Source organism: Cotesia glomerata, unplaced genomic scaffold (assembly GCF_020080835.1).
Source record: "Cotesia glomerata isolate CgM1 unplaced genomic scaffold, MPM_Cglom_v2.3 scaffold_20, whole genome shotgun sequence".
Taxonomy (NCBI): domain Eukaryota; kingdom Metazoa; phylum Arthropoda; class Insecta; order Hymenoptera; family Braconidae; genus Cotesia; species Cotesia glomerata.
Window position 1 is genome coordinate 50,020 of NW_025402441.1, and position 25,375 is coordinate 75,394.

General features: G+C 35.2%; 3 protein-coding genes across 3 annotated transcripts in view; 2 read left to right on the forward strand and 1 right to left on the reverse strand.

The window, feature by feature from the left end:
* LOC123274053 (lipid storage droplets surface-binding protein 1) overlaps positions 1–24,036 on the reverse strand; it is a 39,161-nt gene extending 15,125 nt beyond the window's left edge. The window contains exon 1 of the mRNA XM_044741550.1: positions 23,946–24,036. The gene's annotated coding sequence lies outside the window, so the exon portion shown is untranslated. The remainder of the gene's footprint in view (positions 1–23,945) is intronic.
* LOC123274054 lies at positions 440–817 on the forward strand. Its single transcript, XM_044741553.1, has one exon. The coding sequence runs from the start codon at positions 440–442 to the stop codon at positions 815–817; it is 378 nt and encodes a 125-aa protein (XP_044597488.1).
* On the forward strand, positions 19,904–21,487 carry LOC123274055 (tigger transposable element-derived protein 6-like). Its single transcript, XM_044741554.1, has 2 exons — positions 19,904–20,682; positions 20,755–21,487. The coding sequence occupies exons 1-2, from the start codon at positions 19,904–19,906 to the stop codon at positions 21,485–21,487; spliced, it is 1,512 nt and encodes a 503-aa protein (XP_044597489.1).
* Positions 24,037–25,375: the final 1,339 nt, after the last annotated feature.

The following is a 25,375-nucleotide window of genomic DNA, read 5'->3' on the forward strand; positions in this document are numbered from 1 at the left end:
AGTACGGCGAAGTCGGAAGCTCAAATTTGGAAAGTGGTTAATCAAGGAAGGAAAAAGAGGGAGAATATAAATAAAGAGATAAAGATAGAGGAGTGGGATGAGCACTTCAGGAAAATGCTTGGGGGAGTGGAGGAAAAGAGAGTGGTTTTGCCCGAAGATAGTGAGTCAATCGATACGGACTTAGAAGAAGATATTTCGTACGAAGAAATCAAAGAGGTGGTGGATAAGCTAAAAAATTTTTAAGGCTTTAGGAGAAGATGGAATCCCGAATGAAGTATGGAAGTACGGAGAGGAAAGTGTGCTGAGGGAACTATGAAGGATTTGTCAAAGAATATGGAATGGAGAGAGTTGGCCGGACGAGTGGAGAAGTAGAGTGATTGTTCCGATTAGGAAAAAAGGTGATGGTTCGAAGGTGGAGGACTACAGGGGGATTTCGATTATGCAGACGGCGTATAAAGTCTACGTAGGAATACTGGAGAAGAGATTGAAGGTGGAGGTGGAGAGTAAAGGACTGCTTCCAGACTCGCAGGCTGGCTTTAGAGAAAGGAGGGGGACCATAGATAATATTTACGCTTTGAATTATCTGATCAATCGGGAAGTAGGTAAAGATAAAGGGAAAATGTTGGTGCTGTTCGTAGACTTTAAATCTGCGTTCGATACGGTGGACAGAAGTGAATTAAGTGTGGCTATGAGGAAGAGAGGAGTGAGCGAGGGTCTAGTGAGAAGATATGAGGTAGTTCTGAGTGAAACGTGTGAACGTGTGAGGATTGGCAAAGAGCTAGGAGAGAGGTTCTGGACGGAAAAAGGAGTAAGATAGGGGTGTCCATTAAGCCCCCTGCTCTTTGTACTGTTTTTAGCGGATCTAGATGAAGAACTGAAAAAGGGAAGATGGGGTGGAGTAGAGTTATCCGGGGGAAAGAAAGTGCTCTCTCTAGCTTACGCGGATGATATAGCGCTGTTGGCTAAAAACGAGGATGAAATGAAGGGGATGATAAGGACACTAGAGACATTCGTGGCGAGAAAGAAGTTAGAGGTGAACGTGGGGAAGACTAAGATCATGAGATTCAGGAAAGGAGGGGGCAGGAAGAGAAAGGTGCGATGGAACTAAGACGGAGAAGAAATAGAAGAAGTTGATAGGTATACGTACTTAGGATATGTAATAAGGTGGAACGGAGATTGTTTTGCCGCCAAGGCAAAAGAGAGTTGGTCACCCCGACTCTCATAACTATACCAAAAGCTTAACCAGACTCGAGACTCAACAAGAGTCATTTCTATGACTGTTCTCCGCGAACATGTCCAATAACACGTTTTGTAATGGCTGCTGCACCTTCGCACCATGAGTTAGCGGGAAGAAGCCCGGCCGGCACGAAGCACGAGGCGCGAGACGCCATGTGCGAAGTTCAGTTGTGTTTGGGACCTGTAACCGACACAATATACCCGCTAGCCTCGCTAACACTTAATTTCATTTTATTCTGTGCTTTTCATTGTGAACAATTACATAGTATTACATCCATTCTGATATTAAAGTAACTCATCTAGTTAATTAAAGTCGTATTTTTTATCGTGAAAATAATATAAATTCATCGTAATTAAATTTAAACACTTTTGATAGTTGTGACGCAGTACTTTGATGTGGCGTCGCGGCCATTGTTTTAACTTACACGCCGGGTAATAAGACGCGTAATTTCATCACCTTTAAATATTGATTTAACTTCAAATTCTTCAGTAATGAATAATAATTAATTAGATTTCGAATAAATTTAGCTTCATAATACGCAATTTAACTTATATTAAAAATATTGAACTTAGTGCTTCTCATGTAATAATCATCAAATATTACAATGTATTTAAATTCTCGCGAATAATGCATAATTAATCAAAATAAATTAAAAATAGTTATAATCACGAAATAATTCAAATTGACTAATTAAAATCTATTTCATCTCAATTTAACTAATCAATTTATTGTCTCAAATCATAAATACGTTCGATCCTCTCGGATCAATTGAATCGATCTTTTCAGATCAAACGCACATTGATCCTCTCGGATCAAAATCCTCAGATCCTCTCGGATCAAAATCCTCAGATCCTCTCGGATCATTATTAACAGGTACCGGTTGACCTCAACAACCTAATAGCGGCTGAGATCCTTTCTCACCCTTATTGTACACCTAGTGCAATTGTTTCACTTACATACACACACTTATTCATATCATACACGACTGTATCTATCTTCGAGGAGTTTTTCTCTAGTAATTGCTAGAGTTTTCTCCCATTGGGAAATAAATTATTATAATTATTCACCCCAACACCGAGTGTTTTATTTTAAATTAAGAATTCCTGATCCTGGTTCCTGAATAGTTCAAGAAGAATAAATAATTACGGAAATTCTCCATCTTGGAGAGTTTGCGACAAAACAGAGATCAAGGAGAACATGTGAGAGAGAGGGCAGCGAAGGGAGCGAGGTTATTGGGACAGATCTGGGGGCTAGGTAAATGGAAATTTGGGAGTGATTGGGCTAGAAGGATATGGCTATTTGATAGGTTGGTTTGGTCAGTAATGAGCTATGGAGTTGAGATTTGGGGATGGAAAGGTAGAGAGGAAATGGAAAAAATTCAGGAAAGATACCTAAGATGGGTGCTCGGGGTCTCAAGAAGGGTGGGGGGTTACTTGGTGAGAGAGGAACTTCAGAGAGACTGGCTAGAAAGTAGAGCAGGACTGAGGGCTTGGAGCTATGAGAAAAGAATAGAGGAGGGAGGAGGTGGGTTAATTGCGTGGAGATGCAGGATGGAAATGAGAAAGAGAATAAGGGCAGGAAGAGGTTTGGTCGGTTGGGAAGCGGAAAGGGGAGACTTTTACGAGGATAGAGGGCAGAACCTTATTGAAGTTGAAAGGATGTGGGAAGAGGGAGAGATGAGAGGAGAAGAGTGGGTAAAAATGGACAAAAGGGAGCAAGAAAAGGAGAGATGGGAAAAAATCTGGGGTTCAAGAAGCAACAGTGATTATAAATTCGTAAAAGGTCCAGGGATTCCGGCTTACCTTAAAAAAGGCTGGAGTGAGGAGAGGTGGAGCAGGTATGCTAGGTTTAGACTAGGTGACTGTTTGAAAGGGAATAGGTACTGGGAAGATAGGGATAACAAACTTTGTAATGTTTGCGGGTTGGAGTTGGAGTCATGGGAGCACGTATGGGAGGTTTGTTCAGGACTAGGGGTGGAAAAAGGATGGCAGGAGATGAGGGTTGAGGTACTAGAGGAGGATGGGCAAGGGGAAAATTGGCTAAAAAGTATAGAAATGCTTTGGGGAACAGCGGGTTGGAAAAAGTAAGAAGGGAGGGTAACGTAGAATCAATGGCTGCGGAAGCGGAAGTTATGGGTGTGTGTAAGATGGATGGAGGAGAGAGTGAGATGAGTGAGGCGATTTTTTTTTTTACACCAAGGTGGTTTCTTTTTTCTTTTCTCGCCAACTAGGATAAGGATAAGGATATGTAAGGAAATATTATAGTGTGGTTGAATGGAAACTCTGTATGTATAGATATAAGTTAGCAAGTAGTGTTTTAAGTAAATTTTTGGTTGTATCTTTTTTAGTTTTAAGGATCTATTTGTTAGCGGAACGGGGGTCCGCATTTGTACCCCTGAAAAAAGGGCAATTAATAAACTATATATTTAGTGATTTAAAAAAAAAAAACGATTCCTTAATCATTTATTTAAACAATCAAAATATGAAAAAAACGATTATAAACAATAAGATATTGTTTTTAAGAAAAAATTTTTTTTTAAAAAATCATAATTTTTTTACGCTAACAATGTAGTGAAAAAAATTTTTTCAAAAATATTTAATTAATTCATTTGTTTATAAATTTTTTATAAACAAATGGCATAAAAAAATTTGAAAAATAATCATTTGATGCCTAAAAAGAATTTAAAATCAGTAATCACTCAGATTTAAGAAAAAAAAATTATTTAACATACATTATTTAAATTTTTAATTTTTTTGTTGCTTTAAAAATAAATAATTAATGAAATAATAATATTTTATAAACTTTTATAACGCCATATCGTTGAGTGTGTTTATAAAAAGGGCTCCAAGATGTTCGAAAATTTATAGATTAATTATTTAAACTTTTATACCGCCTTTTATAACAACACAAACCCATAAAAAAAATGTTAATTACCAATTGAATAATTTTTTGAAAAATGGTGATACAATTTTTATTACCGCGGAATCATATTTTTTGAAGTGTCTAGATGACACCAGAATTTTTTCAAATTTTTGAATTAATATTTAATAGCTTAAAAAAATTATTTATAAACTACGCTCACCAGAGTGGCGGCGCGCGCATGCCGAAACTGCCGCGCAAAAGCCGATTTTCAACGCTTAATTAAAATTATAAACATTGGAGCTACAATTTCGGGAGTCGAGAACTTTTTTACTAAAATTTTCTGCTCTTTCAGAATCTTTTTTAATATTTGAGCTATCACTTATACTTTTTGAGATTTTGCCAAAAAGCTGGACGGCTAATTTTTTTAACAGTTTTTTGTTAATAACAATTGTAATTTTCTTCTCCAGAAAAAATTCAAAAAACGTCATTTTATAGATGCCATTCCGGATCATTAAAGCCATCGACCATATTTTTAGGAGAAGGAGCTCTATTTTTCGCAAGAAATCAACTTCTCGACTAGACTAATGCTATTTTTTGAAGATTTAAAAATTTTGTGAAATTTCCAATTCTAAGATCATATTCCATCTATGAAAATGCACCTAAGTCATTAATAATCGTGTTTAATAGATTTTTTTCTTATATTTATAACCGTAATTTTCCCGATTTTTTTGGTTTTTTGAAATTTTTTTTTAATTTTAAAACTTCAACGGGTCAAAATTTCAGATTCAAATTCAGTGAAACAAAGTACATAAAAAACATACTCAATCTGAATCAAAAAATTTTTTTATCTCAATAATTTCGATTTTTCATGATTTATTACAATTTTTTAGGGTTTTTTGCTATTTTTTCAAATTTTGACGGCTCAGTGGGGTGATTAACGTTCAGATTCAGATTCAGTGAATTGAAATACATAAAAATCATACTTGATCTGGGTCCACAAAATTTTATTCGACGCTGTGACTGCAGTTTTTCGCCTTTTTTTAGGTTTTTTGAATTTTACTCCAAATTTTGACAGTGTACGGGCAAAACTGACTTCAGATTTGGATTCAGCGCGTCAAAATACATAAAGATAGGTAGGTCCGGTCAACAGTACTGACAACTTTTTTTTTTTGTGTGCCGGTATTATTAAAATTCATTATTTTTATTTACAATACACTAGGAAAAAATAGAAATTATGTCTGCCCTTGCGATCTTAACCCTTCCTCACTCGCGCCATGAGAAGATCGCCGCCTAACAACTACTCAACCTATAGAGACTTACTATAGTGCGAGCGAGAAACTAAAAAAGACTGCGAGTGACGAAGGGTTAACATCATGGTGTATTAATTTAAACGGTTTAAAAGTTATAGGCCTTCAAAGTTGAATCAAGTTTTTATGGATTTTACATGAATGCACATAAAGAGATTTTTTTAATCTTCATTTCTTATCATCATTTTCAAACAAAAATAAAATTATTTATGGGCAACCAAGCTTGGCGCACCGATATTGGCCCATGCTTGGGCCAAGGCTGATTACCCAGCCCAATGATTACCCAAGCCTGGGCAATGACTGTTTCGCCATAGAATGGCCGCTCTGGCGGATCTGAAATACCGTAGAATTACGGTATTGTACGGTAAAAATACGGTCAATATTAGAGTGTCTCAAAAAAACCGAAAATTTTTGTTTCTCGGAGAACATTGAAAAACCGTTAGAGTACATTGAGAAAAAGGCCCTGTTTAAAGGAGAGCTCTTACTATTAATATTTGAGGTGGCGACGCGTAATTTTCTATTTCTCATTTAAATAACATGGGAAAATTTTTTTTTTAATTTTGGAATTTTGTAACACGATAACGAGATACTTTATAAGTATACCAAAAATAGTCGTTATAAGAAATTTAATGCTCTACAAAAAAGGCTTGAATGACATTTTGCGTAAGTCGAACCGTTTCGAAGATATCGAGCCTCAAAGTTCAGACTATTTAAAATTGTGCTTTTTTTTTTTTTGTAAATGCAAAAAAATCAATTTATATGTATAAATAATATGATATTATCAACTTAGAAATAAATTTATACATTTATTCGATAGATTACAGGTCTAAAATTCTGGATAATTTAACAAATAATAATTTTTATAGATTTTTAGAGAAAAATATTTACTAACCTAAAAAATCTGGTAGAAGATTATCATAAATTTACTTTTATTATGTACCAATAATATATTTACTGATTATATAGTCATATCTTAATCTAAAAATTGCAAGTTTTTTAAATTGAAAGTCATTTTTTCAGCGGTAAACATTTAATTACACTGGATACAATAAAAGTATTTAATCTTTTCTATCATAGATAGCGTCGAGGAAATTTTCTTCTCGAATGCGCTCCAAGTTAAAAAATTAATGTATCAAATACTTATTAAAAACTATTTATTAGTTTTTTTACTTTACTTTTTTTAGTGAAAGTTATTGGTGCTTATCAGTTTAAATTGTTATATACGGCTATCAGTGCAAGTAAGAGTTTTACTGATATTATCAGTCTCGTGTTAAATTTTTCCACCTTAATAATTACCTTCCAAGCTCATGTAATATTATACGTTTCTTCTCGTATGATTGCTTTATCGATTACGTTTTTATTCTGATAATTGTTTGTTAACAGAGTGTTCATTATTTTTTGAAGAATTGAGTTTACTAAGTTGATTAACTAAGTGTTAAATATGGAAAAACAAATTTATTTAATTGGCTGCCAAATAAAAAAATTTGTGGGACGTAAACTACCAACTATTAAAAAAGTTATGTCTTTTTTTTTTCCATTATTATCGTTCTCAGAGATTTCCAATAAACAAAAGTGCATTATTAACGATTGAAAAGGTTTTTGAGTTATGGGCTGAAGCTGATATTCCGACCTGTAGAAGAAATTCTGCAATACGAAAGCTTGTTCACTATCATACTCTGTGGAGAAATTTAGAAAAAAGTAAAAATAAAAAGTCTCACAAAAAAGCGTCACATTTTTGTGCTTTAATTGAAAAATTGTTTGACGTTGCTGATCATAATGCAACAAAACTTCTTGATGAAGATAAAAAATTATTTTTGCAAGGCCAACGGCAACCGAATCGACGAGGTTTTATTAATGTTATTCCTCAAAACGATATGGAAGTTGATATTATATCAGACAATGATGTAAACCAGCCACATGACATTGGTAAGTGTTGTTATTCTTTTTCGCAATCTTAGATAATTTTCGCATAAAAATTATGTAGAAAATCGTTCACTTTTAAATCTGGAATTTTTTTAATTTCTTGGAGAACTTAATTAAAATTTTAAATATTTTATAGAGAACTTTCAGTCAACTGACAACGATACCGGCTTATTAAGTCAAAAAACGGATTCCAGTCTTAGTCGGACTTCAAATTCAATTTCGGATTACGAAGATGAACTTAAGTTATCGCAACAGCACAAAAAAAAAGAACATCATGACACCTTTACTTTCTAGTGCACTTGATCGTGCCAATGTAACTGACAGAAGTGCTTGTTTTATCATAGCTGCTACTTTGAAAAGTGCAGGACATGACATAAACGAATATAATATAAGTCATATGACGATCTATCGAGGTCGTGAATCGGCAAGGGAAAATATAATGAAAAATTTACAAAACAATTTGACAATTAATAACTGCGTTCTACACTGGGATGGAAAAATAATGCCTGACATTGAAGAACCTGGAAATGTCGATAGAGTGGCAATTGCGTTAACAGCTTCGGGACAAAAAACATTTTTGGAAGCTCCCAAAATCGCTTCTGGTACTGGTGGAAATCAGGCTTCAATAATTGTTTCAAAATTGCGGGATTGGTCTGTCACTGACAAAGTACAAGCGCTATGTTTTGATACTATAGCAACAAATACGGGTAATATTCACTTACATAATTGCAGTTTTTTCAAAAAATTTTATTTCGAGAACCATTTTTACTTTTTAAGATTTCCTCAAATTTGATTACCATTTCTTGATTGTTCAATTTGTAATTTATCTATTTATAAAAATTGATTTTTAATATTCTTCAGGCGTACACAATGGTGCTTGTGTTTTAATAGAACAAGCATTAGGAAGAGAACTTACTTATTTGCCGTGTCGTCACCACATTCTGGAGTTGGTTTTAAGATCTGTATTTGAATCGTATTGGCCTACAACATCCGGTCCTAATGTCCCAATTTTTACCAGATTCAAAGCAAATTGGAAAAATATTGATCAAAAAAAGTATGATACGGGAATTTCAGACCAGGGAGTATTTAGAGTCATCGGTGATGACAAAGAACAGATACTAATTCTTCTTACGAATTATTCAAAAGTAAGAATAAATATATTTTATAACTAACGTTGATTGCAATTTTATAATAATATTAATAATAATAATAACAATAATAATAATAATAATAATAATAATAATAATAATAATAATAATAATAATTATTATTATTATTATTATTATTATTATTATTATAATTTAATTATATTTACTTTAATAAATAGATATCACAACCAAGAGGTGATTACAAAGAGCTCTTGGAATTGGGTTTTATTTTTTTGGGAGCTGAACCGCCTAGCGGAATAATTTTCAAACAACCTGGAGCGGTACATCACGCAAGATGGATGGCTAAAGCGATTTACAGCTTGAAAATATTTGTATTTAGAAATCAATTTAAACTCTCGAATCCTGAAATGAAAGGAGTGCGTCAGGTCTGCATTTTCGTCGTTAAATTTTATTTAAAAGTATGGTTTTCAGCAACATCAGCGATAACAGCACCAAACAATGATTTGATACTGATTCAAGATTTAATTTCCGATGATAAAATAAACCCGTTGATTTCAAAAAATGCATCTACAAAAATGGCTAAAAACTTGTGGTACCTCTCAGAGGAATTATCTGTTCTGTCATTATTTGATATGAGTGTCTCGTCAGAAATAAAGACAAAAGTTGTTACAGCAATGAAATCAAATAATGGCATAAATATAAATAAGAAGCGTTATTAGATAAAAGACAAAAATTTAAAAACAATTTTAAAAAAAGATTTGAGCGACTTTGTATCTAAAGAATCTTTAGTTTTATTTGAACGGTTCGGTTTGTGTACTGACTTTCTTAATGTAGAAATAACTTTATGGCCTACTCATGAAAGCTTTCAAAATAATCTTCAATTTTTCAATTCATTAAAAGTCGTAAATGATGTTGCTGAAAGAAACATCGCGTTAATTTCCCAATATAATCAAAGTTTAACTAAAGATGAGGAGCAGTTCCAAAGTTTATTACAAACTGTGAAAAAACATCGGCAGGATTATCCAGACTGTAGGAAAAAAACTTTATTGCAGATTTCATGATGAGAAGTTACTAAAATTGTTTTATCATATCTTATATTTTATTGTTATTTCTGTTTAATTAATTAAAAAGTCAATCAAAGTATCATTATTAAGTGAAATGGATTATTAATATATATAATAAATTGAATTTATGATAATTTTCTACCAGATTTTTTAGGTAAGTAAATATTTTCCTCTAAAAATCTATAAAAATTATCATTTGTTAAATTATCAAGAATTTTAGACCTGTAATCTATCAAATAAATGTATAAATTTATTTTTAAGTTGATAATATTATATTATTTATACATATATATATTGATTTTTTTGCGTTTACAAAAAAAAAAGCACAATTTTAAACAGTCTGAACTTTGAGGCTCGATATCTTCGAAACGGTTCGACTTACGCAAAATATCATTCAAGCCTTTTTTGTAGAGCATTAAATTTCCTATAACGACTATTTTTGGTATACTTATAAAGTATCTCGTTATCGTGTTACAAAATTCCAAAATTAAAAAAAAAATTTTCCCATGTTATTTAAATGAGAAATAGAAAATTACGCGTCGCCACCTCAAATATTAATATTAAGAGCTCTCCTTTAAACAGGGCCTTTTTCTCAATGTACTCTAATGGTTTCTCAATGTTCTCCGAGAAAAAAAAAATTTTCGGTTTTTTTGAGACACTCTAGTCGATATACCGTATGGCCACCGTAGATTACAGTATCATTTTACTTGCACAGTAGAAACCGTAAACATAAAACACCGTTACGTACAGTAAAGAACGGTGAAAATATGGTATAGAACGGTACAATTACGGTAGCATACGGTGAAAATACGGCAGAATATATACTTCTGAACTTTCCGCATTAGCGTATTCCAATGATAACCTACCGTTAAATATACCCTATTTTAGCGACGAGTTATCGTACAATTACGGTACATTACCGTAAAATTATGGTCCTTGAGCGTATAATAACAGTACTTTTCTAACCGAATAATTATAGTATTTTACTAACAATTACGGTACTTTACCGTACAATTAAGGTATCTTACCGTACAATAATGGTAAATTACTGTACAATCGCGGTAATTTGCTGTAAAATCTCTGTAGGTTAAAGTGTCATATTGTATTACGGTAAATTACTGTACGTACCGTACTCTAGGTCTGTGTCACTATGTCTGTGTGTGTGTGTGTGTGTGTGTGTGTGTGTGTGTGTGTGTGTGTGTGTGTGTGTGTGTGTGTGTGTGTGTGTGTCAGTTTTTTTTTTTTTTTTTTTTTTTTTTATAGAGGAGGTAAAATACGTTTACGTATGCCAGGACTTGGTGTTGTTGCCAGGACTAGGTGTTGGTGCCTGGATATGTCGGACTCAGAAGACAATATTATTTTGCAACAATACCGAATAAACATCCTCCTCTCTCGTTTCCCTATATATGTTACAGGGAAGACTGGATCAGGACCGCGTTAGCATTACTTCAATCCAGTCCATGTTGTGCCTCACGACACCTACTTCTTGTTATTACTGGTTTCTAATCCCTTTCTGCGATTTTTTTTTTCAAGAGACGCTGCGCGTAGGCTACTACAGCTGTCCAGTTTTCTTCTTTTTTGATCATGCAGGTTACCAAGCTCTCAGGGGAGAGCGCGATGCCCATTGTTTTTTCGGTGCAGATTCTATCGTCCTTCCATCGATCACACTCGAAAAACGTGTGCTCGGCGTTGTCAATTTTGTCTGGACAGTATTTGAACGTTGGTGTGCTGTGCAAACCCATCTTGAATAGATAGGCATTGAACTGCCCATGTCCCGTCAGTAGCTGGGTCAGAAAGAAGTCCGTGTCCCCGTGCTTCCGAGAAAGCCAGACGTTGATGTTTGGGATCAGTCGCGCTGTCCATCTGCCTGTCTCTCCCGACGTCCATCGGTCCTGCCACTCTTGCTGCATTTCCGTTTTTATTGGCAACTCTGAGAGCGCATCGCCGCTGCACTGCTGCCATTTTCCGCCGATAGGTTTTCTGCTTTAATATATCTGCCCATATTTCCGCTCCATAAAGCAGTACCGAATGGACTGCTTCCAGAAGGACTCTCCTCTTTTTGGTTCTTGGTCCCATAGTATTCGTCATAATTCTTGCTAGGCTAGACACCGTCTTGTTGGCTTTCTGGCATGCACTATCGAGGTGTTCGCGGAAAGATAGTTTCTCGTCTATCATTACCCCCAGATAGCGCAGGGCCCTTGTTGACGTTAGCATTATTCCTCCCATGTCCACAGCAAATGGTTTTGGGAACCATTTTTGGCGAGTCAGAACGACCATCTCGGTTTTGTGTTTTGCGAGTTTCAGGTGGTGTTTATCGAGCCAAGTCTCGACAGCATCAATGGTTTCCCAAACGAGTAGTTCGGCCTCCTCTACGCTGTCTACTATTATCGTGGCCGCGACGTCGTCTGCAAAGCCCGTTAGCTCCACTTGCTTTGGCAATGGGATTTCCAGAAGCTCGTCGTAGTCCGCGTTCCATAGATCGGGCCCCATTATTGAGCCTTGCGGCACGCCAGCCGTTATGGCGTATTCTTGTGGACCTTCCGTGGTTTCTGCTATCAGCTTTCTCTCGTCAAGGTAGTTGTCGACAAGTGCCAGATTCTCCGGCTCCACTTCAAATCTGTGCTCCAGGGCGTCCAAAATATCTCTCCAATTTGCGCTGTTAAAGGCATTTCTAATGTCTAGCGTGAGGACAAGACACACCTTGCGGGCTTTGAGGCTACCAGTCCATGCTTCTCTCGCTGTCGCTACGACTTTCTGGACCGCGCCTACTGTTGAACGTCCTTTCCGGAAGCCGTGTTGGTTTGCGGCAAAACCTCCAGCACGGTCTATGTCGTTGCGAAGTCTCCCTTGTATGAGCTTCTCGAGCAGTTTTCCAGCAATGTCCAGCATACAGAGTGGTCTAAACGACGAAGGTGTTATGGGGGTTCCCTTACCGTTGTCTAAGAGAACCAATCTCTGCCGTTTCCAGACTACGGGAAATGTGCCAGTTGCCAAGCATGCGTTGTAGGTGTTCAGGAGTATGTCTGGGTATTCCAGGGCTACAGTTTTGATCACCGATGCCGGGATGCCATCAGGTCCAGGTGCCTTTCCTGTTTTGAGTGACTTGGCCGCGTCTTGTAATTCCTTAGTTGTGAAGGGTGTTACTTCGCTGTTCTTAGTGTAGTGTTTCTTCTCCCGCGGTGGGTGTTTGGGGAAAAGCTCCGTTACAATGCTCTCCATCAAGGCAGGAGATTTCGGCGCCTCTGGTGAAGCCTTTCCAAGTCATTTGGCGACAATTTGGTAGGCTTTACCCCAGAGAACATTGTCGAGATCGTTGCAGATCTCTTTCCACAGTTTCGCTTTACTTGCTTTAATGGCTCGGTTTAGCGTCTTTTTGGCCTGCTTGTACTCTTTTGAATACAAGTCCTGGCTTGGGGAGCGTTTCGTAGCTCTCGTTGCTCGGCGACGTAGCTGATGGCATATTTTGCGAAGTTCTGCTATGTCCGCTGACCACCAGTACGCCGGCCTGTGGAAGCTCTGGTTTTTCAGCCGCGGCATAGAGGCGTCACATGCGGTAGTAATTTCTTTCATCGTGTTTAGCACTGCCTTTTCCGTCTCGCTGCAGGTATCCGGTGTCGGGTTGTTCTGGAGGATAGACCAGCTTCGTGCGAGTGAAGCTTGCAATGCCTCTGGATCAAGCCTTTTGGCATTCCACTTCCGCTTAGAAACGTCGCGTTGTGAAACCGGAGCAAATGCCAATTCAACGCTGAATGTCACAAACTGGTGATCATTGCCACTGTATTCTTCGGATATTGTCCAGTCTTCAATCATGTTGGCAGTCCTTGGAGTCGCCAATGAGATGTTGAGGATGGATTCTTGGTACCCTGGTCTTCTAAAGGTCGTGGTGCTCCCGGTGTTCAGCACTATTAGGTCGAGTCTAGCCACGACGTCAGCGACCTCGTTTCCTCTGGTGTCGGAGAAAGCAGCGCCCCACTCAGCCGATTTAGCGTTGAAGTCTCCGGCTACGATAACTTCGCCGTCGAACTTAGTGACCGCATCTTCTATATTTGCGAGTTTCTGTCGGAACACACTAATCCCTTCGTTAGGTGAGAGATAGACGCTCATGAAGTAGGTTGTGGGGGTTTGAATCCAGACAAAACCTGCTCCACCTCCGCTGTTGTTGACGGTAACGTTCTTTGTGTTCACAATCCAAATTGCTGCCGTGCCCGTTTCGTCTGCGAACCATGTTTTACCTTCGATGTTTAGATATTGCTCGCAGATAAAGCAGACGTCAATTTTATCTTCGAAAACACGCTGGCGCAGCAGGTTTTGCGCCAAGGCGCACCTATTCAGGTTGCCTTGTAGTATGCGTGTCATTTCTGACCTTTCATGGCTTCTGCAAGTGCTTTGCGGAATGCCTTACACGCTCCAGTGCCAGAAATATGGCATAGACTATCCTGGGCATCTTTGTCCGAAGCACAAAGGAAGCATTTTAACTTCTCCGTGCAGTTTACGGCCTTGTGGTTCTCTCCGCCACATTTGTAGCAGCACCTGCTTCTGTCTGGTCCCGCACACTGACGTGTTTGGTGTCCATAACCAAGAAATTTAAAACAACGTGTTACTTTTACTACTGGGCGTATACGACAGTTCACCAAACCGATCCGTATACGGGCCTTGTCAAGGGCCTTAATCGCACTGGGCTCGTCTAGTTCGCAGAAGGCTGCCCGATTACCTCGTGGTGTGGGTTTTGTCAAATTTACCCGTTTGACCTCCAGGTTGTCAGTGAATTCACGTTTGAGTGCTTCACGGACTTCGCTCTCGGTAGAGATTTCATCTAAGTCGAGGATCTCGATCGTTGTTGTTGGTGTTAGCGTCTTGACTGTGCCGATGTTTGCAGTGGCTGCCCTTACTGCATCGGTGAATGCCTTGCTGTCTTCGGTCTTTCGAGCCATTTCAAGGAGAACGCCTCCGTGTTTCGTCTTTTTAATAGACCTTATGTCTACGCCCGTCTCGACAGGGCTTACCTTGGCCTTGATTTCCTTCAGGAGATCGGCGTATGTTCGCCCTTCAGCTGGTTGGACTAGGACAGCTTTAGTTCTTGTCTTCTTCCTCCTTGGTTTCTTGGAGCCACCGCTGTTTGGCTGGTCTTGGGCTGTAGCAGTTTGAGTCACTGGCTCCTGTTCTTTCTTTTTCTTGTTTTGCCGAGTCACTTTGGTCTAGGTATCATCCCGGGCTGTCTTTTTCTGTGCTGGCTTGTCAATATCTGAGGAAGGGCTGGGCGTGGACAGCAGCCTCTTCTTGTTGCCATCTCCTTGCTGTTGTGTGTGTGTGTGTGTGTGTGTGTGTGTGTGTGTGTGTGTGTGTGTGTGTGTGTGTGTGTGTGTGTGTGTGTGTGTGTGTAAGTACACAGAAAAAAAAAAGATTTCTTGACTGGAGAATAAAATTCTTGGTTTAAGTAAATTTTCGGATGCCCGAAGGAAGACCGAAGTTGTCTTGGCCGAAGTAAAAATTTTTCTTGAAATTCTATTCTTGGTGGAAGTAATTTTTTTTAATTCAAATTATCATAAATACTTGATACAATAAATTTTTATATTGGATCAAAATTTGCAGATACTTTAGGGAAGCAGCGCCACCTACTTCAGCTGAGAAAAAAATTTTCTCACCTTGAGAAAATTTTTCTCTTGAATATTTGATACCCATTTTAGATTATTTTAGCACGCAATTATACATATTGAATGAAAGAAAATGGTTCAATATTATTTGATCTTCCCATTTGACATATTCGTCAATAAAAATATTAATGAAAATTTATTATCGAGATATTTGATTTTTTAGAGCAAGAGAAAAATTTTCTCAAGACAAGAAAATTTACTTCTTTCAAGAACTTAATTTTTTGAAGCAAGAGAAAAATTTTCTCAAAACAAGAAAATTTTCTTGATTTAAATAAATTGTCTTGGATCTAGGTACGTATTTCTTGAAGCAAGAGAATTAATTTTGTTGGAATAAGTGAAATTTCTTGTCAAAAAAAAAATTTTTTTTTCCCCAAGAAAATAATTAGCAAGAAAAATATTTTCTTGGTTCAAGTGAACCATTCTTTCTGTGTATGTAAACCTCCTATAACTTTTGAACGGTTTAACCGATTTCATCGCGGTTGGTGCTATTCGAAAGGGCTTGGCCAAACTTAGATTTTAAATACAATTTGGACCGATTTGGACTGATAGATTTCAAGAAATTAAAAAAAAAATGTGAAAAAATTTTTTTTTAAGTGGTTTTTTTGGAATAACTTTTAAACGACTCCATCGATCAACTCCAAAAACTAATCAGCTCTGAACCTTGAAAAACCACGTCGATCAACGCTAATCCAGTCAAAATCGGTTGATTCGTTCGGGAGATATCGTGAAGGAAAGAAAACCGAAAAAAAGGTTTTTTCGGAATTACTCCGAAATTTCTAGTTTGATCAATTTAAACTTTAAAATTATTCATGGGGCTTAAAAAACTGCGTTAAATACCGCCAACCGCGTGAAAATCAGTTAATTCATTTAAAAGTTATGACGGTTTGAAAATTCAAAAAATAGTGTTTTATTAAACTTTTACCAGACTTTTGAGCTCGGAGAGCTCAAAATGACACATAAATTATATTTTTGAGCTCGAAAAGCTCAAAAACGTCACTAGTGCAATTTTGAGCACTTAAATATGGAATTAGCGGGAAGTTGCAGGGATGGCCTTCAGGGTCAACCGTTTTCCTAATTTTTATTATTAATTATCCATACATTTAGTTTTTTTAATATTATTGAGCGGAATAAATAAAAAATATAAATTAAAATATTAAATAACATCAATCCACAGATTCGGTAGAATCTGGCGCCAAGTTCCGTTCAAATCCGTTGTAAACGGAGCGCCAGACTACCGACTGTGTTTACTGTAAGCAGAACGGTTTTTTGAGGCTGCGAAATTTTATTTAATTCTACGGTACTTTTTTTATCCAATTTGTTTATCATAACAGTAATTCATAATTTACTTCACCGTATTAATTAATTATATTCACTTATAACAATTTATTTACTTGAAATTATTAAATTTTATCAGCACATACTATAGCTCGCTCACAAATTTCGATCCTGACTTTTTTTTATGGAGAAAGGTCAGCGCCACAGACTAGATAAAATAAAAATGTGTAGTAATCCTCCTATAGATAAGTAACTACAGTTAAAAAAAGTAATTCACAGCTTACATTTACGGCCGCCAGGGTGCACTGGAATTACATCTACATAAACTGTAGCTTCAAGGGGATAGTTTGCAGTAAAAAATGCAGTCAACACGAGATTTAAGTTGGTACCGATTGTAAATTTTCATTATAATTACAAAAAATACTAAAATCCGAACAAAAACAGTTTCACTCTAAAAAAGTCGCGCCAAGTCCACGTTCATAAGACTGTAACAATACTTTTCCCCAAAATTTAACTAAATTCGACCGATGGCGGAGATATCGGCTGGGTAGGGTATTTTACGCTCGCCCTTTTTAAACATATAATAAAATTAACCCGGAAACCCCTCAGGCTGGGTTAGTGCACATTTGGACGCCAGGTAATTTTTTTTTTGAAAATTACCAAAAATAATAAAAATTCCAGGGGCCGCGCCGGACGATCAATTAACGATTTAAATTAATGAGAATGGAAAATAAATCACGAAATAATCAAAGTCTAGATTAGGATATTATTTGGAATCAAAAACAATAACTAAATAATTATAAACTAATATCCTAGATTATTTAACTAAGATAGGAAGATGAGTCATAGGAAAGGAATCCGGGAATCAGCTTTCATACATTAATTATTAATGGATCAGAAAATTTCAATAAAAATAAATAAATTGTTTATTCAAAAACGAAGTTACTTAAAACTAAATTTATCCATTAAATAACAAAATAAATCCTTTATGGAATTCGTGATTAACATATAAATTTTTCTTCAACTTATTTTACAATATTGCGTTCGAGAATAATAATAACCGCAATCAAAACAATAATCGTAACAGTAATTAAAATTTAAGAATATTAAATCTGAATTGCGCTTGAAAATAATACTTGTAATGATAGTTAATGTTTGACAATAATAATTGTCAATGGCGCAAAATAATAAACCTAATTTGACAATAATAATTATAAAAATTGCTGGCCGTATCGAGGACCCAACACGCGGCTTTCGGGACAGGTACAAATATTCCCTTATGATAACCCTTACTCGCTATGGGATCGACCCGATCAATCGATAGTGATTTTAGTTGGACAGTAAAAGAATAACTTATTTGAGCCAGGAGACAGCGGTGTGCGGATATTAATTGATCTCAACTTGTGAGTACTCACCAAAAAAAAGGAAACTCAAACCAAGGCACCAAATCCACACTCCTTACAATAGCGGAGGTCCCGCGTGCCTACCTCACACCAAGCGGGCCACCGCGTGTCTGCTCAATTTTTGTCACCGTAAACCGTTCGAGGCCTCGTGTTCGACAACAAGGGCCTCTCTAGCCATTTTCCCTAATTCAATGAACTCTTTGCTCGCGATCGATATTGTAGGGCCTCACCCGTGCGAGTAAAGGCTATGATTTATCACTCATAGTAAAATTAGGTACTATATGCCAATGATTTACGGCAATGCATTCAGATGATAAAAATAATAATAATAATAATGAATTATAAATAATTCATTATAAACATCTGAAATAAATATAAGATTAATTTTAAATTAATAAAATAATATCGAAAATTTCAAACATATATATAGTAATAATAATAATAGTAATAATAAATTATAAATACATTTATAGATAAATACAAAATAGTAAAATTGAGACACACATTGAGTGTGGATCTGTTGCCAAATATTAGGCGCAGGGAGGAACGCGCACAGGGAATAAAAACCCTGTGGCAAGACTATTAGGAAAAAAAATTTTTTTTTTTTCTTTAAAAAAAGATACAAAATAAAAAAATTAAAAAATCCAAGTAATCGATATGATTGTTTTTGATTTTCGGAAATTAAAAAAAATTTTATTGTAAATTTAAAAATTAAAAAAAAAAATTTTAGAACGTACTTGGTGTGCGTCATTGTCTATTTCAATTTTTTTAAAGTCCTAGTAAATAGATTTTACGAATTTCATTAAAAGTAAAATATTTTGCAACCACGCACACTAAATACGTTCTAAAATTTTTTTTTTAATTTTTAAATTTACAATAAAATTTTTTTTAATTTCCGAAAATCAAAAACAATCATATCGGCTACTTGGATTTTTTAATTTTTTTATTTTGTATCTTTTTTTAAAGAAAAAAAAAAAATTTTTTTTCCTAATAGTCTTATGAACGTGGACTTGGCGCGACTTTTTTACAGTGAAACTGTTTTTGTTCGGATTAATATTAAACATAATCTACGGTACGATTTTTAAAATGCTATAGAAATAATTCATTATTTCTACAGCATTCTGTTTTTTTTTTTAAATAAACTAGAAATTTCCCTGACCCAAGTTAAAAACTCCCTGACTTTTCACTGACTATTCCAGAAATTTTAAATTCCCTGACATTTCCAGGTTTTCCAGGTCAATCGCCACCCTGATAAATTATATAAATAATATACCATCACACTTCGTCACCATATAGATTTAGCTTATAACAATGATGAGATGTGCATCAACTTATCGGTCGTACGGCGTAGGGGTTAGTTATCGGTTTGGCAAGCGCGTAGCTTGGGTTCGAATCTCGGTTAAAACCAGTGCAATTTTCATTTTATTTCATATAAGAAAATAATGCAAGGTATGCTAATCTAAGCTCGGTTCAGCTAAGAACTTAGTAAGCTTGAACGAGCCCATTGTAAGACGGATTCTGGATTACGATACTCAAGTCGCAATTTTTCGTATAATTTTTTTTCCGTGCAGAGTATTATGTAACAAAGGACTGGTTAGAGCTAGCGCACGATTCAGTAATGTGCAGACAGCAGCTAGCAGTTTTTACATAGCACCCTGTGCTGTCCTAACTTTTCTAACTTTATTTTTTCCCAAAACACTATTGAGTACTGAATAAACAGTAATGGGGGCTGTTTTTTTTTCTCCGTGACATATATGTCGTACGTTCAGCTACTTCCATAAATATTATTTCAGAAAGCACGTTGTCACTATGAACTAAAATTTTTCTAAAAAATGTAATAGCTAACAATTTTTTAATGTTAGTGTTTCTTATACCTGTACAAATAAAAACCTGTACAAATGACCACCTCTGTAATCTGACCACCTCTCTATATTGACCACCTGCCTAATGTGACCTCTATTTTTAAAATAATCTACCTGTGTATATTGACCGATATTCTTCGTTATTTCGACTGTACTACTCATACTGTCCGTTCATTCTTGGTGCCATTGACAGTATTAGAATCTAGTGAAATGGGTGTGAAAAGAAAGTATACTGAGTTAGATATAGTTAAAAAAAAAAAAATTGTGGACTTATTGGAGCAAAAAGTGAGCCAGCGTAATATTGCAATCCAATTTGGGATATCGAAAACCACTGTAGTTAACATAGGTCATAATAAAGATCTTATTTTGAAAATGTGGAATAATAATTGTAGCGGAGACAGAAAAAGAAAACTACGGAAAACGGAATTTGAAGGCGTAAATTTAGGCGTGCTGAAATTTTTTGAATTATGCCGGTCAAAAGATGTTCCTGTGTCTGGAGTAATGTTGAAGAAAAAATCTCTGGAAATCGCTAAAATGTTGGGAATTAATGAATTTCGAGCCAGTAATGGATGGTTGGAATCTTTTTTAAAACGAAATAATATAAGTTTTAAAGCTTTATGTGGTGACGCAGCTTCTGCTGATTTAGAAGAAGCTAAGGATTGGAACAGTACAAAATTACAAGAATTAATTGCTGGATATGATCCAAAAAATATATTTAATGCTGACGAACTGGCATTATTTTACCGCCAAATACCAAAAAAAAGTTTTGTAAAGAAAGGTGACAGGTGCAAAGGTGGAAAAATGGCTAAAGAATGCTTGAGCGTACTTCTGTGTTGCAGTTTAACTGGTGAAAAATTTAAATCTTTGGTTATAGGATCAGCAGCCAGACCTCGTGTGTTTAAAAAAGAAGGAGTACGTCCAAATAATCTACCTGTATTTTGGCGGTATAATAAAAAAGCATGGATGACCCGAGTGATATTTGACGATTGGTTACTTGAATTGAATAAATATATGAAAAGACAAAATAGAAAAATTTTATTATTTATCGATAACGCAACCAGCCACAACACAACTAAGACCCTAAGCAACGTAACAGTTCAGTTTTTTCCACCAAACTTGACGTCTGAAATTCAGCCTTTAGATCAAGGCATTATAAAGACAGTCAAAGATCATTATAGATCGAAGCTATTAGAATATATCGTGTCTAAAGCTGAAAACTGTGATTGTAAAGAGGAATTCCATAAATCCATCACGGTTTTACATGCAATAAGATGGTTGTATGGTGCGTGGATGGATATAAGTCAACAAACAATTGAAAAGTGTTTTCACCGAGCTGGATTTGTAAGCAGCGGGTTGGTTAATGATATAGAAGAACGTGAAACTATTTTGACTGACACTACTCGTAAATTACCTAGCCACTTTACAGCTGAATTAGCTACTGAAAGAGAAATAGATGAAGCTGATAAATTCTTGCCTGTGCACGAAGAATTGCCGGATGACATTGATAGAGCCTTAAATGATTATTTATTCAACAAAGACAATAATGACGAAGAAACAGAGGGTGAAAAGGAAACAGATGATGAAGAAGAAAAAGCAGAGAAAAATAACCTGGGTTTCGACGACGCACTGAAATGTGTTAAAGATTTAATTAAATTTTGTAACCAAGAAAACTATTCGAATGCAGACAGTTTATTTACTTTGTATAATCGGATTGAAGAGGACTGGATTAAGAAGGAGCTTACTAAATTGAAACAAACCAAACTTGACTGTTATTTGAATAAAAGTGATCTTTAACTTCCAGCTAAATTCTTGTTTATGTTTGAATCTTTTCCCCTTGTTCTTTCCTACATTCTTGTCCATCATTTCTCCCCACCTTTCATTCTCTGTACAATGACCACCTGCATACAATGACCACTCTTATCGAGAACCGTAAGTGGTCAGTGTACACAGGTTTTACTGTAGTAATCTCAAGAAGGGCTTTTTAGTTATAATTAAATATGCAAGTGAACTTTTTGTTATCTCGTATATTAGAATGTATAAAAGTTCTAAAAACTTAATCTTTGAAATTAAATATTTTCAAAAATGTCTTGTTCATAAGCTATGTTATTTTTTGACCGTTTGGTACAGAATTATTAAAATCATAATTTAGGTAAATTTTATAAAAGTTCTCAGAAAATGCACCGAGTGGATAAAAGTACTTAAGCTCAAAATCAAAACAAAATCAAATATTATTATTCTGTTTAAACATGATAACAATTTAAGGATATCATATTCCTAGATCTTAAAATAAATATGCAGTTATATTTTAGCACACGATTCGAATCAGCAAAAGTTTTTAAGGACTAGTCTGCAGGATCAGAAATGACCTGACTAGAAATTGTAGTGAGGAATGCCGAAGAATTAGTGAGGGGCAAGTTTGGCTTGCCTAACTTAGGCAAGCCTAATTTGCGCCTTCTTAAATCCACGTTAGGCAAAACGAAGATTGGCATGCCAAATTTGCATGTAATTTGGGACATCTATGGCAAGGCGAACTTCGGCGAACCTTTGGAATGCCTGACTAGCTGGAAGTAATGATAACCAAAGATTTGCCGAAGTTTGGCTTGCCATAAATGTCCCTAATTACCTTTAAGTTTGGTAAACCGAACTTTCGTAAGCCTTTGGATTTTATAATTTCCTGCAAGTTAGGTATTCCAAAGATTCGCCAAACTTCGTCTTACCATAGATGGCCCCAATTAATTTTTAGTTTGGCAAACCAAACTTCCGTATACCTTTGGATTTTATAATTTCCTGCAAGTTAGGCATTCCAAACGTTTGACGAACTTCGGCGTTTCTAGCCAAAATACTCTAAAACGGAGTGGGAGAAGATATTTGGCTTTAAGTCTTTCCAAGGTTAAGCCTTTTAGTTCTATACATATAAAAGTGTGTATTTATGAGAGTATTTGTGTATTGTACATATAAACATGGTGTCTCATGTACCCGACTAGAAATTTCAGTGAGGCATATGCCGAAGAACCAATTTGGGGCAAGTTTGGCTTGCCTAACTTAGGCTTGCCTAGGTTGTACCTCATAAAAACCAAGGTAGGCAGAACGAAATGTTTGGTTTGCCATATTTGAACGTAACTAGGAAAGTTTCATGGATTTTTTAAGTCTGATATATCATGGGAACGCCGAAGTGGTTTCAAGTAACGATAACCTGAGTTTTGCTAGTTTGGAGCGAACTTGGCTTTCCGAACTTAGGCTAGCCCAATTCGAATCTTATTTGTTTTAAATTAGGCAAGCCGAACATTGGTTGTGCTTACCAGTATCTTGAAGTAAGAGGTCGCTCATTATCGGCGTAGCGTCGCGGTATGGTATAGGGCCCTCGTGCGTCGGGTACCGTGTTCGAGTCTCGCGTTCGACATGTACGATTTTTAATAATTAATAATTACTAATTATAATTACTATTAAGGCGAGTGTGAAGTAAAGTTAAGTGTTATGTGTGATTAGTGTATCTAACTCCTCCATCATCTCCTTCCCCCTTGACTTATCAAATCTACCAATCAAAAAAACCTCTTCACATTAAAAAAACGCTCCAAAAAACAAAAAAAAATTACAGAAAAAATAAAATTAAATAATAAAAATAATATTCAATAAAAGCAACAAAGAATTTGTTTTTTTTTATTCATGAAATATTTAAAAAATTTAGTCCTAAATTTAATATTTATACTTAAAATAATAAAAAAAGATAAAAAAATAAGCATTTGTTATTATTAATTTTCGCTTGATAATAAAAAAGCTAAAAATCAAGAAAGAATTAGATTTGGATTCTTCGTTGCGAATTTAGTTTCCAAACTGCAACCTAATCAGGAAGCCAAGTTAGGCTGAGCCTCGCAACTGCGTTACATCCCAAACTTCGGTCTGGTTTGGATGCCTCACTTACTGCAAGTTTGGAATTCGGCATGCCTTACTTGCGCCAAATCACTGCCTCACTGAAATTTCTAGTCGGGGAACTTTACTGATATCTAGATAAAAAATTTTGATAATGATTTTTTCTTACGAACGATATTTTTAAATGTATTCTGTTGGATAAATTGGTCCACTGAGTAATTGGATTGAGTAAAAAAAATATTAATCAATATTCTGGAAAAAAAAAAAAAATAATAATAATTTCCATCTTCAAAATATGTTGTCAATTATATACTTCTTGTAATTTAACCAAGTTCAACGATTTTTTTTTCTAAAAAAATATCGTTTGATAAATTATTTTACAAACCTTAATTTTTATGGTTATTCTCAAAATTGTACACATACACTCAATATAATATCAAACCACTTTTCAGCTTTATGAAACGAAAGAACTGATTGGGAATAAAAGAAATACATACATCTGACTTAAAGATCACGATTCATACTGCAAGCTTAAAACAGAACGGTATCTCATAAAATTGACCTATGGCACTGATTACAATTTAATGATATTGGAATTGTCTTGCTCACTAATACTTAGTGCATTTTTTATTCGCCTCAGACAATTAAACAACAACATATTTTTATAAGTATATAAAAAATAATGATGTTTATCGTTTGCTTGATACATTTTTTTATTTTACTATTTATAATCCATAATCATGTCAAAAGTGGTCTTTTGTGATCTTTGAGTTATACAATCATAACACATACTTTTATACGATTAAACATAACAATATAATATGAAGCTATGATGTATTTTTATACAATAATCTTCAACTATATGTAATATTATTTATCATATTCGACAGCAAGATGAGAATATTTGTTTGTATACATTTGCATGTAAGATTATGAAAAATAAATTCTGTACAAGCCAAGGAAGCAACTGAGATTTTTGAAAATTTTAAATTACAATTACAATACCTATAACTATGATCTCAAATAAAAATTTACGTATTATGGATAAAAACGATTTTTCAGAACGATTTTAATGATCTAGAACAGTTTTAAAGACTATAAAATAATTCATATCCACTTATTTTTCAGTTTGAGTTTCAAGTTTAAACACTAGATAGAAGATCTGTTTATCAAATTGTTGCACATAGAATAACTCGAAAAGTTTAATCTTGTGGGTTATTCTATTTTCAACGATATCAGTTGAACAGATCAATTAGGCTTAACTCAATTCCCGATACTCAGTTTTTCAAGCGCAAAGAATGAATAAATCATGAAAATCGACCCGATTAGGGATTTTGGGAAGCTCTTTTTGAAAATTTTCAAATAGCGAAATTTCTCAAATGCATCGACCCATTTTTATCTCGTTTGCTTTAATTAAGCATTTAACGTTCTTGAGTCTCGAGAAATCTTGGTGTTAGCTCGGAGGGGGCAAAACCAATAGTCTAGTCGAGAAGTTGATTTCTTGCGAAAAATATTTCCAAGTCTCCTAAAAATATGGTTGATGGCTTAAACGATTCGGAATGGCGTCTAGAAAAAGGTGTTTTTTGGATTTTTTGAGAAAAAGAAAATTACAATTGTTATTAACAAAAAACCGTTAAGAAAATTAGCCGTCCAGCTTTTTGGCAAAATATTAAAAAGTATAAGTAATAGCTCAAATATTAAAAAAGATTCTGGAAGAGCAGACAATTTTAGTAAAAAAGTTCTCGACTCCCGAAATTGTAGCTCCAATGTTTATAATTTTAATTAGGCGTTGAAAATCGGCTCTTGCGCGGCAGT

Excerpts from the sequence above, each read along its gene's own strand:
- LOC123274054 (XM_044741553.1), top strand. The coding sequence starts at position 440 with ATGCAGACGGCGTATAAAGTCTACGTAGGAATACTGGAGAAGAGATTG.
- LOC123274055 (XM_044741554.1), top strand. The coding sequence starts at position 19,904 with ATGGGTGTGAAAAGAAAGTATACTGAGTTAGATATAGTTAAAAAAAAA. Across the intron at positions 20,683-20,754 it reads CGAGTGATATTTGACGATTG|CCACAACACAACTAAGACCC; the intron begins GTTACTTGAATT and ends TAACGCAACCAG.